An 18,984-nucleotide genomic window follows, 5' to 3' on the forward strand; every position below is an offset into this window, starting at 1 on the left:
CTGTTCTGGCCACATGGCGCTGTTGGGCTTGGTGTTCTGGCAAAGTCCTACAGCTCCTGATCTAGCATGGCCACGGGCTTCCCCTCTGCTTCCCCGTTCCAGAGTAACGGCCCGAGCCCGTCCAGAGGACGAGGCCAACCAGAAACTATTCCTGCCTCCTGGTTCCTGGCAGTAACAGCCCCTGAAACTCAGCAGTGACCGCCTGTAGGAGAAGATGAGGAGCTCCCCAGCTGCCCTCAACTTCAGCACATGGTCTCCCCTCCCCGAGAGCTTGGGTGGCTGGTCCCACAGGCCTCTGAGGGGGAGGCCATCCAGCATCTTGGGGGCTCCCAACAACAGCCCCATTCCCCCATCCCCAGCAGAGGCAGGTGGGCCCCTGAGGGCTGTCTGGCCTGTTCTCAGTGGTGCTGCTGCCATGGGGTCTGGGCAGCCCTGGGCAAGGCCTGCACTTGCCTTCAGCAGGAGAGGGTGTGAGACTCATGGCTCTGCCCCACCTCATGGCAGCCCATGGGTCCCCTCAGACGGAACAGCCCCAGCCTCCTTGGGGCTGCCTGACTTTGCTCAGCCACCTGCAGATCTGGCAGGTTGGTCCCCACCCCCAGACTGCCCATCGTGAGGCTCTGAGTCTCCCAGCCTGGCAGAGCGCACCCAGCTGGCCCCAGCCTGGCCAGGCTCTGAGACCCGCCCCCCTCCCCAGATGGCCGTGTACTTCTGCTCGGGGATGCTGCAGGACCAGGCGCAGTTCCGGCACTACGCCCTCAACGTGCCGCTCTACACACACTTCACCTCTCCCATCCGCCGCTTCGCTGACGTCCTGGTGCACCGCCTCCTGGCCGCTGCACTCGGTAAGGGGGGTGGCAGAGGGGGCAGTGCCTGCCTGTGCCCAGCTAAGGGCTGCTGCTCCCAGAGTGGGTGCCTGGTGGCCAGAGACCACCCTGCCATGACTGTGGAGGCTTCAAGGGGTGGGCAGCCTGAGCAGCGGGGGAGCCTCTGCCCAGAAACTCTTCTTGTGTGAGTAGGCCCTAGGGGAAGCCACCCTAGGCCTCCTTAAACCTTACACCCTTACCGTGGCCAGTCCACCTTTCTCAGCCCTCCAGAGCTGGGTGGCAGGGAGTCCTCAGCTATGCCTGGGCCCCCCAGGCCCTACCTTGCCTGGGCCAGGGGCACCATGCTGCCCACAACCCAGCCCTGGCCAGATGGAGCACACAGCGCACCTACCTGTGGACCCCCAACCACCCTTTGCTCAGGCTACAGGGAGCCGCCAGATGTGGAGCCCGATGCCCTGCAAAAGCAGGCAGACCACTGCAATGACCGCCGCATGGCGTCCAACCGCGTGCAGGAGCTCAGCACCAGCCTCTTCTTTGCCATCCTGGTCAAGGTGAGGCCACCAGCTCAGTGCCCTTCCGCCTCCTCTACCTCTCCCCACCCCTGACCTGGGCACCTGCTCACAAGGAATCCTGGAGGAGCCCAGGGCCCCTCAGCAGTTGGGGTGGGCCCTAGGGGAACGCCACATCCCGTGGCCGAGCCTTGGCTGAAGCCCTACCCTGCAGGAGAGTGGCCCCCTAGAGTCGGAAGCCATGGTGCTGGGCGTCCTGAACCAAGCCTTTGACGTGCTGGTGCTGCGCTATGGGGTGCAGAAGCGCATCTACTGTAATGTAAGTACCGGGGGCTGCCCTGGCCGTAGTTAGGGATTTTCTCAGCAGGCAGAGTCAGCTACAGGGTGCAGATGCGTGTCTATGTGAGTGCCCAGGGCCACACAGCCACTGTGCTCCCCATCTTCCGCACAGACACACCAAGCTACGTCCACTTAGCACGCTCCACTCCCACCTGGGTGTCCCTGTTCCTGCTACTGGGTCTCCACCGCGTCTCCCTAGTTCCTGGTAAGGTCTTGGACATACTAGCATGGAGGATGGGGCCACAGGCCGAGGGCCCTGCTGTCCCTGTTTGCACTGGGGCAGTGACACTGTGCCCTTCGCTCAGCTGTGGCCTGTGCTAGAGCCAAGTCTACCCGATGGGCCCTGCCAAGACACCCAGCTGCTCCTGCCTGGGATGGGGGATCCAGGCCAAGGATCAGGCTTGGGCCTCTTTCCCAAGAACTCAAGAGACCCGAGGACAGATCCCTCCATAACCAGAATAGAATATCAGGGTCTGCAGGCTTCAGGATACTTTTTATAAGAACATGAGGAAGGGAAAGACCAGAGAAAATGTCCTGTGGCCACTCTGGAAGCTGTGTCCCCTGAAAAGAAGGAAGAGACGAGCTCTTGCCTTGGTCCCGCCTTGAGGGGGTCTCTTTATTCGAGGTTCTTTCCAAGGGTACCTGGTGCCTGACTGATGCCACCTGAGGGACCTGTTCCAGCTGAGCTTGTGGTTAGTGAGTCACTACCTGGCCCCTGACCTTGGCTTTGCACTTCCCAACACCCAAAGCACTTTGGGGACTGCAGAGCCCAGCATGTAGTATGGAATAAACATGGTATTTGTAAAATGGAGCAAAGCAGAAGAGACACAGTGGAGTTCAGCTAGAATCAAAGAGGGCTCTTGACCTGAAGTTCATTGAGCAGAATGGAAGTTCAGGTCTAGGTCATCTCTGCAAACAACCCAGCCCTCAGTCTGTGCTGATGGCCCCCGCGCCCATAGTGGGTGACAGCCCTTTAGCCATGGATGTCCAGTCTGCCTCAGCCCTGTGAGGACAGACCCTGATGAGCCAGGACAGACCTGCCAATGCCACCACCCCCTACCCCAAAAAACACACAGAACCACCGGCCCCTCCCAGCCCCCACCCCTCAGCAAAGATGTCCTATCCTGGCCTTCCTGAAGCTGGCCAAAGGCAAGAGGCAAGGGTGGGGATCGACCCCACCCATCAGAAGTCAAGCAGACAATTGCCCTACAGCAGGGCAGGGAGCCCCCTCAAGGCCTGAGATGGACCAAGGGGAGCAGGGCTGCTTCCAAGCATCTGGGGTCCTGCAGGATCAGAGGTTAGGAGGCAGCACCTAGAGCCTGGGGCCTGAGGCACAGGCATGTACACCCCCAGGCACTGCCCCTGCGGTCACACCACTTCCAGAAGATGGGCAAGAAGCCGGAACTCACGCTTGTCTGGGAACCTGAGGACGTGGAGCAGGAGCCAGTGCAGCAGGTCAGAACCGGGGCAGGGCTGCTTTTCCAGAACACCGCTGTGTTCCGTCCATCCCCAATGTTTGGTGGGCCCTCCTCCTGTCTCCTGGGACATGCTCCCCAGGCATCCCCATGCTCTCCTCCTGGTCTCCCTCAGCACCCTGGCCCCTGGGTGGAATTTCAGGTTCTACCATCCATGGCCAGCAGCAGCTTCCCCATAACCTCTTTGGGTTTAGCTTTCTGGGACCACCTTCCTTCCCTTGAAGACATGCATCCTGGGGAGAGGAAGGGGCCTCTGCTTACCCCTCTAAAGCCGGGTTCTTAACATTTGGGGTCTTTTGAGAATCTGATCTGAGCTGGGACCTGCTACCCAAGAAAACAGTTTTTACCTCCAGTGTGCTTCAAAGACCAGCCCAGACCCAGCTGTTCCTCCCTGACCCGAGGCCCCCTTCCCCCAGGCAGTGCTCACAGCAGCGTCTGGCTCCTTTTCTTCTCACCACACACCATGGTCTCAGTCCTTGAACAAGCTCACCTTACAGATGGGCAGGAGAGGATGGAGAGACAGAGCAGGAGTCCCGGGGGCCCCTGGGTGGACAGTGGCACAGCTGGGCTTTGCCTGCAGGTCCCTGCCCCTCCTGTCCCCTTGGCCGGCCCCTCACATCCCACCCCTGTCACCATGCCCGGGCTCTGCTGTGTCTCAGGTCATCACCATCTTCAGCCTGGTGGAGGTGGTGCTGCAGGCAGAGGCCCCGGCTCTCAAGTACGGCGCCATCCTGAAGCGACCAGGCACCGAGGGCCTCCTGGACCCGCAGGTGGAGGGCGGTGTGAGGAGCAGGCTGAGCAGCAGGAGGACTGAAGCCGCCAGCCTGGCCCAACCCTCCAGCCCAACTGCCCCACCCACTGGCTTTTAGGAATTGGACCTTTTGACACCAAAGGGGAGTTTTAATTTGATTTTTAATAACTCAGGGGTTTGTTTTTATTTTTTCATTCTATTTTCTTTTTGCAGCTCAGTTTTCAAACTGGAGGGTGGAGGGTGGAGCTGGATGGAAACCTGAGGGCTGGTCATTACTTACCAGAGCAGAGCTAGTCCCGGTCCTCCCGGGAGGGCAGCCCCACTTCTGCCACATTTCTCACTGCCTTGCCTGCCCAGGAAACAAGTGGTTTTCAGCAAATCAGTGTCATGGAATAAAATCAAGTGTGAAGTGCTGTCTGCTGTGTGGGGCACCCCTGGGCGGCCAGGGTGGCAGGGTGCCCCATGGACCCAGGACGTGGGACCTGGCCCAGGATCCACCCCTCACAGCTGAGCTGGGGTTGCCACCCTCCACAACCTCTGTCAGTTCCAGGATGATTCACAGCTGGGCACACAGCAGATTGATGCCAGGGCCTCATTCTGTCTGATGAGAAACCTAATTAGTATGCAAGACGGCAGGCTCACCCATCCCCCTGCCGCTCTTGGCTGTGTCCATCCCCACCCCCCCACCTCCTCTCTGACTACTGGCCCCCGTGGCCTCAAGAGGGGGCGTGGCTCCTGTGACACATACCCCTAGTTCCAAGGCCAGAGCTCTGGGTGGCCCTGACCACATCCCTTAGTGCCAGCTGGTGCCTCGGCACCTCCACTCCCAACCCTTCAGCCCGGCGGCTGCAAGGGAACATGGGGATGGGGTGAGGCCTGGGTCTGCTGGAGGGATGAAGGCCCCCAGACTGACCTTCCCGACCAGAGAGGGGGAAGTGGGCTCCTGGTGGCCCTGGCCTGGCCTGGTCATCTGCCTGAGCACCCACTGATCCCACCAACCTTGGGGACCCAGGGACAGAGATGGCAGGCCACACGGTGGCGCTCTGTCCTCTGCTCGTTTGACCTCAGCCTGAGCTTCTACTTTGGACACCAAACTAGGGAACCACAGGTTGGCTTCCACAAGAGCTGCCAGAAACCGAGGTGAAAACCACAATGACCGAGGCCCCAGTTCCACCAGGCTGTTTCCTGGGGTGTTGGTATTAACACCTCATTTGATCTGGTCTCAGCACATTTTCTTCAAAGAAAAATTCAATACAGCACCTTGTCAGACGGCCTGGCCGGGGCTGGAGGGGTGACTGGGCCTGGCTGCCTCAGTTTGCCACCAGCCAGCTCCACCTCCCATCCGCCAGCACGGGGCTGGGGCCAGAGGGGAACAAGAGACACTTCATCGCACCTGGCCTCACTTCCTTTCTCTCCTCCTCCAACACCTCAGCTAGCCTTCAGTCTGTCCATCCTGCCAGCCCCAAGATGTCCCAGAGGCCACCGTTCCCCTCTGCTCCTGCCCCAAAGCCTTCTGGAACCAGGTGTCTGGGAGGGGAAAGACGTCTGGTCTGGTGGTTTGGTGTTTGAGGAGGTCTCTGGGTGCTTCTGCAGCCTGGGCAGCCTGACGGGGAGAACCAAGGGGGAGATGTCTCAGCCCTGTCCCCAGCCCCTCAACCGCTCCCCCCCCCGAGGAGGAGCAGCCCCCTCTCTCCTGGCACTGTCCCCGAGAGCGTCCCACCCAGCCTGGGAGCTGGGAGCCCAGCAGAGGCCCCACGGAGGGGCCCTCAGGGAGGCGGTGGGTCAGCGTGCTGGGCCCCTCTCGGGCAGCATGGACCCAGGCCGGACACCCCTCCTCGCTGCTCCAGCGCCCCCACCCCGGGTAAGTGCGGGCAGCTCGCGCAGCGAGGAAGGTCTCTGGTGCCTGGGCTTACCGGGGCGGGGGTGGGGGGCGGGCGCGGGACTCACCCTGAGAGCCCCAGAGCCCCGGGACCCAGAGCAGCCCCAGCCCAGCCCCACCGCACTGGACAGAAGCTGAAGCCACACCCAGAAGGGAGGCAGGTCTCTGGCCAAAGTGACACAGCAAGACTGTGCCCAGCTGGGTCCAGGGTTCAGGCCCCTGCCCTCCCCAGCCCCCACTGCCTGTGTCCTCCGCGCCCTACCCACCCAACCTTGGCCACGTCCTTCATCTGCAGCCGCTCCCTCAGCAAATGTCCTTGACACCATCCATGTGCAGGGCGCTGGCGGGACACAGGTCCACGGGTTCAATGAGGAAGACTGTCCTCTGTGGCCCCAGGTTAAAGGATTGTTGATTAAAAGGGGTGATGAGACACAAACCTTGTCAGAAAGGAAGACTTGGTCGTCCCTTCAGCCGTCCCGGAACCTGCACGGTTGTTCAAGGGGCCGCCTCGGGTCACCATGGGAGAGGGAGCTGTAGATGCAAATAATGTCAGTGCAGGTCAAGGTTCTAGGACAGTTCTGAGGCTGGAGGGTGTGTGTATTCCCACAATGAAGGGATGGTGCTCAGAAGACGAAAGGGCCGGCAGCGCGCTCAGGAGGGCTAAGGAATGGGGGCTCGGAGGTACTTGGCCTGAGCCATGAAAGGCAGAGGTCAGGAGGATCAGAGAGGGCCCAGAGGACAGGCAGGGAGAGGTTCGTGAGGTGGGAGCAGGTTAGATCACCAGGGAGCCTCCACACCAGCTGGAGAGTGTGTAGTGTGTGCCGTGGCCCTCAGAGCCAGGGGTGGTTTTTATTTTTATTTTTAATTTATGTTTATTTTTTATTATTTTGGGGGCAGGAGTAATTAGGTTTATTTGTTTTTTTTTAAGAGGAGGTATTGGGAATTGAACCCAGGACCTTGTGCATGCTAAGCTGCACTCTGCCACTGAGCTATATCCTCCCCGACCAGGGAAGGCTTTTAATCAGGGTATGGCCTTTGTTCCTTCTCTCGTTTATCAAGAACAGTGAGTGCCTACGATGTCAGGTGTTTTCGGTGAACTTACAGTTCAGAGAAGTTACTAGTGTGGCAGGAGATGGGGACTGCGTGGACAGCAGGGAAGGAAAAACCAGTGCTGAGGAGGGGGCAGGTGCGGGCAGACACCTCCAGGAAGAGCCTGTGGCTATTTGCAGGCACAGGCCTTAAGGCAGGAGTGTGCTCAGTGAAGGGGACCAAGGACATCTGGGGCTGTCTCCCCAGTGGCCTCATCTCTTTATGGGACACGCTGCCCAGCTTCTAGCCCATACCTCTCACCTGCACGGACCCCCAGGAGCCACCACAGCATCTCTGACAGGGGTGGGGGTAGGTACCTGGCCCGTTCTTTCCTGGGGTCTCTCCTAATGAGAATTGGGAGAGGGTTTCAATCTCTCCCCAGGATGGTAGTCTGCAAAATACAGAAGCTCATGTTTCTAGAAACTCACTGTGAAGGAAGCAGTCTACACCGGGGAAAGGAAGCTGACTCAGAGAAAGGAGACAGAGCCATGGAGGGACTGGGTTTCCCGCCCCAGGCGACCCAGAGGCGCCTCCCTGTCAGGGCTTGTCTGCCTTCTGGAGTTCTCAGACCATGAGGAGCCTTCCCATCAGCTCCCTTCCTCCTAAAGCCACTTCACACGTGCTTTCTCTCCTGTGCAATTAAGACACGAATCTTCCTGAAGCCTCAGAGTGGCACCCAACTGAACTTGGGTCCGCTCCCCCAACAAGCAGTAAAGCCAAGCTACTGACACCGATGTGGTGACAGAAAATACAGCGCTTGTTGGTGCCAAGCACGGAGAATGGGCAGCTCATGCTCAAAAGACCCGAACTCCCCGATGGCTTTCAGGGGAGGGTTTTTTAAGGGAACATGAGGGGTGAGGGTTGCAGGTACCTGAGCAGCTTGTGGACTTGCTTCTGATTAGTTGGTGATCAGGGTGCTATGTTGGGGATCTTAGTCATCAGCCTCCTAGTTCCACCCAGGCTGGGGTCCACGTGCTTGTGGTCAGCACGTAGTCACCGTTCTCCACCTGGGTGGGGTGGGGTCTTAGTTTCTGCAGAGCAACTCAAAGATGTGTGTCGGGTTGTTAGGTATAACCCTTGAGGGGGAACTAGGTGTCCTGGGCGCCCACTGTTTAAGGTATTCTTCCTTTTCTTGCTGACAGCCTTTCCTTTGTTCTTGCCTTCCCTGACTTCTCTAATTAGTAACTGCTTGAGTCTGATCTTTGGAACTCAGGGAAGGCCTAGGAGACCAAAGCCGATTTTCTATGAACAGGAAATGGGGGGCTTGGAGGGGCTTTTGTACCCGGGAAGGCCCCAACGGGTCCTGCTCAATTTCAGTTCCCTCTTCTCTTTGCTTCTCCTCAGTTCTGGAGTGAACTGGGGCAGGACAAGAAAGGGAATAAAGGATTGGATAGAGAAGTTAACTATAAACTCTGCAGGGGACTCAGTTTCAAGGACCCTACCTGTTCTGGCCTCAGCTCTTATCCAGCTCCCCCAGCTCTCCAGCCAAAGGCTCCCAGAGTAAACACAAGGTGTTCCCTTCAGCTCTGCCCAAACTGCAAATTTGTGATCAAATAAGCTATTCTGTTAAGGTTGTTTTGCGATGGTTTATTACACAACCATAGATGACTGAATGATTATGGAATAGATCAATAAATATTGAGTAAAATTGAAAAATGAAGAAGTATGCGATTTAGAACGGGTAAATATCAAAATTAAAATCCAAAAGAGGGGGAAATGATTGCCTCTGAGATAGGAAAATGCAGGAGGGAGACGGGAACCTGCTGTTTTTGTTTTATTGTAACAAACCTGTGGATCTATTTGATACTTCCAACTACATTAATTTGTAACTTGAATAAAAATTAAAACTAAAACTGTTGTTTTTCCTTTTTTTTCTTTATCTACGGAGCAGGAATGGATCTAAAATTGGTTTAAAAGGTTCCTTGCACACTCAGCTCGGGTATATTCAACAGTCCATTATTCCAGTAACTAAGATAAAATTCCTGCTGACAGGCCACCTGCTATTCCCACTCAGCTAAAGTGCTGCCTACAGTCTTGTACCGAAAGCCTCAGGTAGCAGTCCTGGCGGTGACAAGTCCTGGGTGTCTCGGGGGCCCCTAAGGGCCTTGTTTGTGACCTGTCTGAGCCCTGGCCTGGGAGCAGTTATCCAGGCAGGAGGCAGCCCCCCGGCCCAGGGAAGGGCAGCTCTGCAGAGGAGGCTGCCGCCTGGGTGTGGCGGCTCCACAGAAGGGCTGGGCCTCAGGCCCCGGCTGGGCTGGGACCACAGAGCTGTTCCCAGATATCAGGGGTAATTAGAGTTGGGGGGTAGGTGCTAAAGCAGATTAAGATTTGAGCTCTGCATAAAAACAGACATATGGATCAATGGAACAGAATAGAGTGCCCAGAAATAAACCCACAGATCTACTGTCAATTAATCTTCAACAAAGGAGGCAAAAAATACAACGGAGAAAAGACAGTCTCTTCAGCAAATGGTGCTGGGAAAACTGAATAGCAGCATGTAAATCACTGAAGTTAGAATACTCCTTCACTCCATACACAAAAATAAACTCGAAATGGCTTAAAGACTTAAGTATAAGACAATACACGATCAACCTCCTAGAACAAAACATAGGAAAACACTATCTAACATCAATCTTAGCAAGTTCTCCCAAGGCAGTCTACCCATGCAATTGAAATAAAAGCAAAAATTAACAAATGGGATCTAATTAAACTTATAAGAATTTGCAGAGCAAAGGAAACCATAAGCAAAACAGAACGACAACCTATGGAATGGGAGAAAATATTTGCAAATGATGCTACTGAAAAAAGTTTAATTTCCAAAATATATAAACAGCTCATATAACTTAATAAGAAAAAAACAAACAACCCAATCCAAAAATGGGCAAAAGTTCTAAACAAGCAATCCTCCAGTGGAGAGATACAAATGGCCAATAGGCACAGGAAAAAAATGCTCAATATTGCTAATTATCAGAGAAATGCAAATCAAAACTACAATGAGGTATCATCTCACACCAGTCAGAATGGCAATCAATCAAAAGTCCACAAGAGATAAATGCTGGAGAGGATGTGGAGAAAAGGGAACCCTCCTACACTGTTGGTGAGAATGTAGTTTGGTGCAGCCATTATGGAAAACAGTATGGAAATTCCTCAAAAAACTAAAAATAAACTTACTACATGACCCAGCAATTTCACTCCTGGATATATATCTGGAGGGAACTCAAATTCAAAAACATAACACATTCCAATATTCATAATAGCACTTATACAATAACCAAGACATGGAAACAGCCTAAATGTCTATTAACAGATGACTGGATAAAAAAGATGTGATATATATATATACACACACACACATACATACACACACCATGGAATACTATTTAGCTATAAAAAAGAATAAAATAATGCCATTTGCAGCAACAGGGATGGACCTAGAGATCGTCATTCTAAGTGAAGTAATGCAGAAAGAGAAAGAAAAATACCAGCTGATAGCACCCATATGTAGAATCTAAGAAAAAGAAACAAAGAGGACACTAAGGAACGCATCTACAAAACATAAACAGATTTGCAGACATAGTAAACTATCTAATGGTTACCAGGGGAATGGGGGTGAGAAGGGATAAAATGGGAGTTTGAGATTTGCAAATGTTAGTCCCTATATATAAAAATAGACTTAAAATTTTTTAATTAAAAATTATGTATTTAAAATAAAAAACAGATGTGAGCCCTGGTGAACGGAGCAGGAGGAGGCCTCTCACAACAATAAAGATGGGGGGTGATGCGCGCAGCTCTTGCACGTAAGTGAGTTGGTGTGGCAAGGTCACCTCTTTGAACCTTGTCTTTGTATTGGATTTCATGGTTTGGGGGATTTTTTTTTTTGGTTTTTTTTTAATATGTAGAAAGCCATTTTGGGGGAATTGTTTTTCTTTACTGTGTAGAAATGCATTATGGGGGAAATACAAATTTGAAGTTATTTTATTAACCAGGCTGATGAATTGCCTTGAGTTCTTAAATGGTCTTCAGTGGGAACCCTGCTCAGTTTGGAAAGCAGTTAGCCAAATACTGAAAAAGCAACAGAAACTGACCTGCAAAACAGAACGTGAAGCGAAAGCTCTCCTTCAGCGTATTTTACCTTAATAGGTCCTCACACTAACCAGCGTTCTGTTGGAGTAAAGTTGTCCTCCTGGTCCTTCAGATACAAAATCAAAGTGAAATTACTGACTACAGCTCTTGGTTTCACGGGCTTTCATTTCCACACGTTATATATCGATGCCCAAACCACCTGTCAGCCCTGGAGTTGTCTTTCATACAGAACAGCCCCTAGCCTACTGCCCACACCCCAGACAGAGGGGAGGCCTGGCCTCTGCCAACGTGGCTGGAGGCTCGGAGCCTGCCTGGCTGAGCCTCCCTCCGCTCAGGCCTCTGCTGCACCCCAGCCGCTGGCAGGCTGAGCCCGGCTCAGTGCTGCGGAGGGGGCTCCCTGGTCATTGAGAGTCCTCCCCACAAACTCTGGGGGCGGGGCTGTGGTGTCTCCTGCCTTGGTGGTGGGATGGTCCCCTCTTCTGTCCCCACCCCAGGCACCTGACCCGGGTCCCCGTGTGGAAGGAAAGTGCCTGGATGCCCCTCCCTGGTAGGTGGAATAGGCCAGGGGGAGACTCTGCCCAGCAGACCTTAATTAGGGATTTACAAACATTTGTTTTCTGTGAATGAGTTGCTTTGTTTAGCCAGTCGTTTGGCTTTCAAACACTCAGCTTGCCAACAGGCCTTAAGGGTATCAAGTCCTGCCTTAAGGTTAGGGTTTCCGCCCCTCCCCCTCCCCTCCAGAATCACCTCTGCACCAGGCCCTGGGCTCACAGCCCTGTGACACAGGTACTACTATTTTTGCCGTTTCACAGAGGGGGAAATTAAGGCTGGACGAGGAAAAGTACTGAAGGCCGCCAACGGTGAGCGGCGGAGCTCGAATGAGCCCCGGCCCAGGGTCCACTTATTTCTTTTGAATCAGTGCTTCTCAAGGCTCAAGCTATTCATGTGTCACCTAAATGAGTGTCTGCCATGGCCCCAGGCTGCTTGCACTAGTCTTTGTTTAATTTCTTTACTTAATAGTTAATATTTTTCTTTGAATGAGCTCACTTTTCCTTGAATTTACTAGAAAAGGAAACTTTACTAGAAATGGAAGACTACCATCTCTTGCTATAAATAGAAGGCAACCGTATATTTCAAACAAACAAAAAAGCAGTATTATTAAAATCTCTTTATATCCTGTGCCTGCCAGGGCTCTAAGTCTAAAGCATGCTTTATCTTTGTTAGAAGGGAGATGGCAACGCTAGGGGGCTGTTAAACACATTCTAGAACCAAAGGCGATTCTCTCCTTGACATTATTGGAAAGGTTGGAAGAGAAAAGAAAAGATAATAGTGTTCTCATTCGAAGTTCAGTGCTATTTAGTGTCTTGTCTGGATACCAGCTAACCCACATGTCAGCTGAGGGAAGCTGAAGTGGGATTTTAGGAGGTGAGTGGCCCAACCAAAAAAATGCACAAAGAGCTGCCATACCGCAAAACAGACTTTACCTGGAGCGAACATGGAGTCTACAGCATTTTATTCTATTGCCATAATGTGGTGGGCGCATCCTATGGCACAACTGTTCTGCTTTTTATCTAGTTTCTGCCAGTACATGGGCAGTGTGAATTTCTTTGTTCGTGAGGCTTACAGAGTATCTCTACCGCATGTGTACTTCTATTTTCTTTGTTCTAAATCTTGTATAATTGACACATGGTACAATCATTATTTACTGCATACTACAAACATGCTGTGATCGTGGCCTTGGGTCCCACAGCCTTAACTCATCTCAAGGCCACTCACACCACCCTCCACTCCACCTAAAATAATCTAGAGCACCACGCTTTGGCAATACGTTATCCCACATTTTGGTAAATTCTATTTGAAGGGAAAATGGGAAACACAACAGGAACAGATGCACCTAATTTTAATCAACCTTCAAGGTCCAACTTCCTTTGTTCATTTCTTCCTTCCTGAGTGAGATGTATAAAATATTCAGAATAGTACATAAAATGTAAAGGTAGAGTTTCAAGTATACACTGAAGTCACCACCACCAAATCAAGAAGTAGAATGTGACCAGGTCCCCGCCTTCCTATGCCCTTCCCACCACAAAACCTATCCCTTCCTTTCCCACCAAAGGGAACCACTGAATTCTTTCAAAATTATTTCCTTATCATAATTTTATCTGCAATTTGGTTTAGTTTTGACTTGTCAACTCAAAGAAAAAATTAACGTAAGAGTTATGAGTTTCAGCTTTATTCAATGACATTTCTGAAACTATAGCCTGGGAAACAGCCTCTCATTGCTCTGAGGAACTGCTCTGAAGAGTGGGGAGGGATATATATATATATGTATATGTGTATATATATACATACACACACACACACATATATATGTGTAAATTTTTTGGCTATGAAAAAACCTACTCAAGCATACATCTTGATAAAACATTACTGCTAGGTGAAGATTACTGCTAATCAGGAGAACATATCACAAGTTAATTTGTACTTTTCTATGTATGGTTCATTGCAATTATTCCTGAGGTATGCACCTTAACTATCTAGGGGCCCATTTATGCAAAGCACAGAATACTTTATCTCATTTTTTCCATCCTGAATTCCCCTCAGGGCACAGTGTCAGTGGGGTAACTGCAGTGGGTTTCAATTTAACCCTTTGTCTAACTAAATGGTGAGGGACACCCTTTGTTCTTTTTTTTTTTTTTTTTAACAGTCTCTCCCCTCTTTAGTCATAAATTCAACCAAGATTTGGGAGGCATTTCATGACCAATGTGTCCCATGGCTCTAGGATGGCTCATTTGTAGGTCAAGTGAAGATTCTGTTAATAGGCCATTCCCATGCGATGTCTGGAGTAGGTCCTGTTCATAATCTCAGAATTCTTTGGACCATCTATCTTACTAGTCTCCTATGATCCAGGAAATGTTTCTCCCAGGTTGTTTCTTCTGATATCTACAGCCGTACTACAGTTAATGCTACAGAGAGCTACGTATGTGAATAATTACCTCATGCTGTTTAGTCATCATCAATATTGTTGGAGACCTGGTTATACATTGGGTAATAAAAGAAATAGCAATCTTATAAAATAAGCAAGATATAAGTAATATAACAAGCTAGTATCATTAATAAGGTCATAGTACAGCATCGAGAGGTCCAAAGCATGAACGGTTTGAAAATAACAAAGAAAACAAATTAAAACAATGATTACTATAACTGGCTGTAATCTATATTGCATAAGCCACAAAGTCCAGGAGAGAGCCAGCTGAAGAAGTCAAATTCTGGAGGAACCAGGTAGAACAGAAAAGATAAATGTTCTGTTTGGAAGGAAAAAATTTCCTCTACCCTTTTAGCTTCTTCTGGTTGGTCTAAGAATTGAATTGACATGTGACAGAGTAATACAAGAAAAGCCAACAAAGCTTAATAACAAGTATACATTAGGAGAGACCCAGGAAAAGAGAGTAACTCACCAAGACAGCAGAAGCCCTCACCTTAAATAGCATCCTTAGCTAAAGACAAAAGAAGATGTTGAGGGTGGGGAGATTCAGTTATGGGAGGGTATCAGGAAAAACACAGTAAACAACTATAGAGTCACTGTGATGCAGATTTAAGTCTTTGCCTTCTCCACTGTTAAGACTGGTCCTCCATTGACAGATGACTGGATACAGAAGATGTGGGTATATATACAATGGAATACTACTCAGCCATAAAAAAGAATAAAATAATGCCATTTGCTGCAACATGGATGGACCCGGAGATCATCATTCTAAGTGAACTAAGCTAGAAAGAGAAAGAAAAATGCCATATTATGTCACTTAGATGTGGAATCTTAAAAAAAGGATACAAATGAACTTGTCTACAAAACAGAAACAGACTCACAGACATAGAGAACAAACTTATGGTTACCAGGGGTTCAAGGGGGTGGAAAGGAATAAGTTGGGAATTCAAAAATTGCACCTCCTGGGGAGTGATGGAAATGTTAACTGTCTTGATTGTGGTGGTAGTGGTCTCACTGGTGTATACATCTATCAAGATTCATCAAATTGTACATCTGAAATATGTGAACTTTACTGTACAGGAATCGTACCACAATAAAGGTGTTAAAACAAACAAATAAACAGAAGGAGCAGTCCTCCTCTTCTTCCAAATACAGAAAGGGAGAAACTTAAAAATGGAGAATTCCTTTACAAATGTAAATGTTTCTTACAAAAGGTAACTCCTACTTGGTTTTCAGAACCCTTCCCAAGTTTGCTGTTTTCTCAGAAAATAACCAGCTTAAAACAATTAATATGCCAAAGAGACACATTTAGGGTGGCAGATTCTGTTCCTCTTTAAAACCAATAAACTTAAACTAACTTAAATACTGAATATTAATTTAATATTGAATATTTCCCAGATCACATAAACTCAAAATTCATTTGGGTTAGTTTCTATTACATTTAGAAATATATTTATTTAGAAGCCCTTACTTTTAAGTCAATTAAATAGAGGTCTTTTTTTTAGGGAGGGGTAATTAGATTTATTTATTTTTAGAGGAGGTACAGGGGAATCAACCCAGTGTCTCGGACACGCTAAGCATGCGCTCTACTACTTGAGCTATACCCTCCCTCAAATAGAGCTCTTTTACAAATTAATTTTGATAATGCCATCAGGAGGTAGAGACGTATCTGTAACATACAAATGACATATAAACAGACATACCAGAGATGGCATAGCTTCATTTTAAACATTAGTCATGAATCAGTATTATAATATAAAACTTATAAGTTTATAAGTTACACTTGAAATAAGTGAAGTGTATCTGCTCAGATGATTAAGGCTTTTTACTATCTGTGGAAAAGACTTTTAAGATTTGTATTCATCCTTGATAAATCCTTAATGAGGCTGTGAATTAGGTTTTAAATGAGGGACCTTTCCAGTAGTAATGAGTTTTAAAAGGCCTCTTTCCCCCCTTTTCTCCCCTTGGTTTCAAGATCTACCTGATAGAGTTAACTGGGCTTAGTCTCAGGTCACTGTGGGCTGTGTGTACATTTCTGATTTGCAGAGATTTGCAAGGCAAAGACAGTTGTTTCTCATTCCTTCCAAACCGGGCTACCACCTAAATGATATCAAAAGATTGATTTGCCCACACTATAGTTCAATTTGCTACTTTTCAGGGAGACACAATGTCCATCCTCACAATACAATCAGACAAAGGAGAAGTAGCCATGTTACATAAAGCTCATTCGAAGACATCAATTTTATATAAATGTTCATCTCCCAAACAAGTCCAGCCTATTTACCCCAGTTTAGAAAAATGTAAAAGGCTGGAAGAAAAAAATTACACCTGAGATACCTGACCAGCAGTCGCTTAGGGCAACAGTTAGGCCAATTTTTGAAGTTCAAGACTGACAAAAGGCCTGGGTCCCTTAACTCAACCCCTCACTGAGGACCCCAAAGCCTTTTACATGGGAGTGGATAAAATGGTGAGGTGGGGGACAAAAAGGAAGTTCTGGGGCTCCGTGTGAGACAGAGACTTGGTCTAAGGTTGAGGGCATAGGAGTTGGCCGAATGGAGCTGTGTGCACTGTGTGCCTTCTTCTGTGGTTTGAATCTTTCACTCAGCACTGTTTGTGAGAATCAGTTAATCTGTTCCATGAAACATTTCCGTTGCTGTCTAGGGTTCCATACATGACAAAGTCACAACTTGTATCCTCTTTCCCGCTGAGAACATCTGGGCTATTTCCAACTTTTTGCTACTTGAATGATGCTGCCCTAAATGTGTTGGCACATAGCTCCTGGGGCCCATGTGGCACGGATTCTCTAGGACATTTATCCAGAGTGGAAGGCTCCATCAGTGGACAGGCATGTCCCAGTGTCCCTGGAGAATGCTTGTGTCTGCAGGGAGTGCAGCCCCTCCTCCTGCTTTCTCTCCAAGGCTCCCAGGGTTGGGCTTGTTGGCCTTTGCCAGCCGGGGTCTGTAATACCACCATGAGCTTTATTCTGCATCACAGGAGCACCTTTCCAATGTCACCCTGTGTGAAAACGCTGTCCAGTAGGAGGAGGAAGGCAGCTGAGGCAGAGGCAGTTCAGAGAGGGGCTGGCAGAGAAATGACAGCTGCAGAAGAGGGCTCTGGGAGGGGCTGTTTGGGGAGGCACTGTAGGCGGGGAGCCAGCAGGGAGGGCAGGGACCAAGGAGAGGGCTGAAGTGCAGAAAGGGCCACACCATGTCCCAAAGTGCCTCTACCCCCTTTCTCTGCCAGTGACTCTGGGCCTGCCTCTGCCTGAGCTCCTCCAACACCAGCCCTTCCAGCAGCATCGTGGGCGCTGCCCTGCTCAGTCAAGGATCCCTTCCTCTCCTTACGCCCTCTTCTAGCCCCTGAAGCACAGCCCAGCGCCAGTCGTGCGGCCTTGTCAGTGGGAACTGCATCCACACTTCTCTCCCGCCCAGATCCCTCGGGACCCCTTTCCCAGCTTGCCTCTTGCTCCTCTCCCAAGGGGGCCGCACACTCTGGTCAGGGGAGGCTCCTGGGCCCGGCCCATGGGGTCCACACTCTTCCTATTGCCCAGCCCAGGGGCCCTCGATTCTTCCCCCCGGGACAGAGTCCAGGAGCATGACTGCGTTTACCCACCCCTCACCCTTCTAGACAGGAAGCCCCACACTGGTTGGGTGTGCTGTGGCTCCTCTGGGCGTCCAGGATGATTTACACGTGCCCCCAGCTCAAGAGACTTTAACTAATGAAATTGTCTCCTTTAAAGAGCAATAGACGCCCAGCTTCTGATTTTTGTCTACGGTGCCCTCTGTGAGGCAGGCCTCTCTCAGCCAGCTCAGTGAGAGCCTTGGAGGCCTCAGCCCTCCTCCTGGGCCTGTTTCCAAGGCCGGTATAATCACTTCCTTCAACTAACAGTTGCCTTCTGGGGCCTTTCAGCTTGGCAACCGCTCTCTGACCCCAAGTGCCAAGCTGGTGTGACCCTTATGATCAGTTTAGTAGATGTCCAGTGTTGGGGACAATGTGTGCCCTGGGGTCCCCGAGTGACCCCGATATGCCCTCCAGCTCTGCTGAGTCCAGAACACATCTCTGCAGGCACTTCCCCTCTGTGGCCCCTTGGATGCCCCTGAGATTCATTCTGTGTCTGGTTCCCCCCAAAACCCCCCCCCCAGGGCTGGCCCTTCCCAGGTCTGTTCTCTGATCAGTCCCATATGTCCCTCGGGAAGTGCAGAGCCTGCTTCTAACTCTCACACAAGCCATAGTTGTAAGAGAAAGGCAAGGGGCTTCTCCCTCCCTCGCTGCCAGCTCCTTCACCTCCGCTGTGACCTCTGAGAACTCTGAGAGGCAGTGACCTCCTCGGTGAACCCCTGTGAACCCGAGGCCCTGCCCTTGCCTCTCTCAGCCACGTGCTCCTTCCTGGGCCACTAAGCACTCAGGTCAAGATGCAAATAACTGCTTTGCGAGCAACGTGGCCAGCTTGTGACTAACTTTCCTGATGGAACCTCATTCAGACATGTGGGGAGGAGGAATGGGTGGCCCAGTCTCCTCTCCTGGCCCCAGAACTGCATGGGCAGGCCTGGTCAGAGAGGAAGACGTGTTATCAGAACTCCTGGGATGCCAGACACTGCCACTCTGTCTGGGCCAGGCTGAGATGACATCCTGCAGCCCCAGTGCCCTCCTACCTGCTTGCCAGTCCCCCAGGTGACTTCAGGAGGCTTGGCACCTCCTTGATCCCATGAGGTCTACCAGATGTGGCCCCCAAGGAAAAGAGGGCAAAATAAAACTCATGTTTTCTTTCCACGTCCTAACACCAGTGGGGACAATCATACCATTTCTAGAGGGCTGGTGGGAGGGTCAAATGAGAGGTGTGGACGAGGGCCCAGGGAGCACTGGCCCCTAGAAAGAGATGTCTCCATTGCCCCAAAGTGCTGGGGTGTGTGGTCTCCTGATGATCAATGCCTTTCTGTTCCCAGCTGCTGCCTGGCTCTCCCTGAGTGGCGGGACTGTCTCTGCATTTCCCAGGGGCACATCGTGAGACTGGGAGGGCAGGAGGCAGGCAGAAGTCATTCCCCCATGGAC

The 18,984-nt window shown here is 50.7% G+C and overlaps 1 protein-coding gene across 1 annotated transcript; it reads left to right on the forward strand.

Moving 5' to 3' along the window:
• Nucleotides 1–677: 677 nt before the first annotated feature.
• LOC135321171 (DIS3-like exonuclease 2) lies at nucleotides 678–4,310 on the forward strand. The gene is made up of 5 exons (XM_064485268.1): nucleotides 678–845; nucleotides 1,248–1,378; nucleotides 1,551–1,655; nucleotides 3,029–3,130; nucleotides 3,810–4,310. The coding sequence occupies exons 1-5, from the start codon at nucleotides 698–700 to the stop codon at nucleotides 4,017–4,019; spliced, it is 696 nt and encodes a 231-aa protein (XP_064341338.1). The 5' UTR covers nucleotides 678–697; the 3' UTR covers nucleotides 4,020–4,310.
• The last annotated feature ends 14,674 nt before the right edge of the window (nucleotides 4,311–18,984 follow it).

The sequence above is a fragment of the Camelus dromedarius genome, chromosome 4, assembly GCF_036321535.1.
Source record: "Camelus dromedarius isolate mCamDro1 chromosome 4, mCamDro1.pat, whole genome shotgun sequence".
Classification (NCBI taxonomy): domain Eukaryota; kingdom Metazoa; phylum Chordata; class Mammalia; order Artiodactyla; family Camelidae; genus Camelus; species Camelus dromedarius.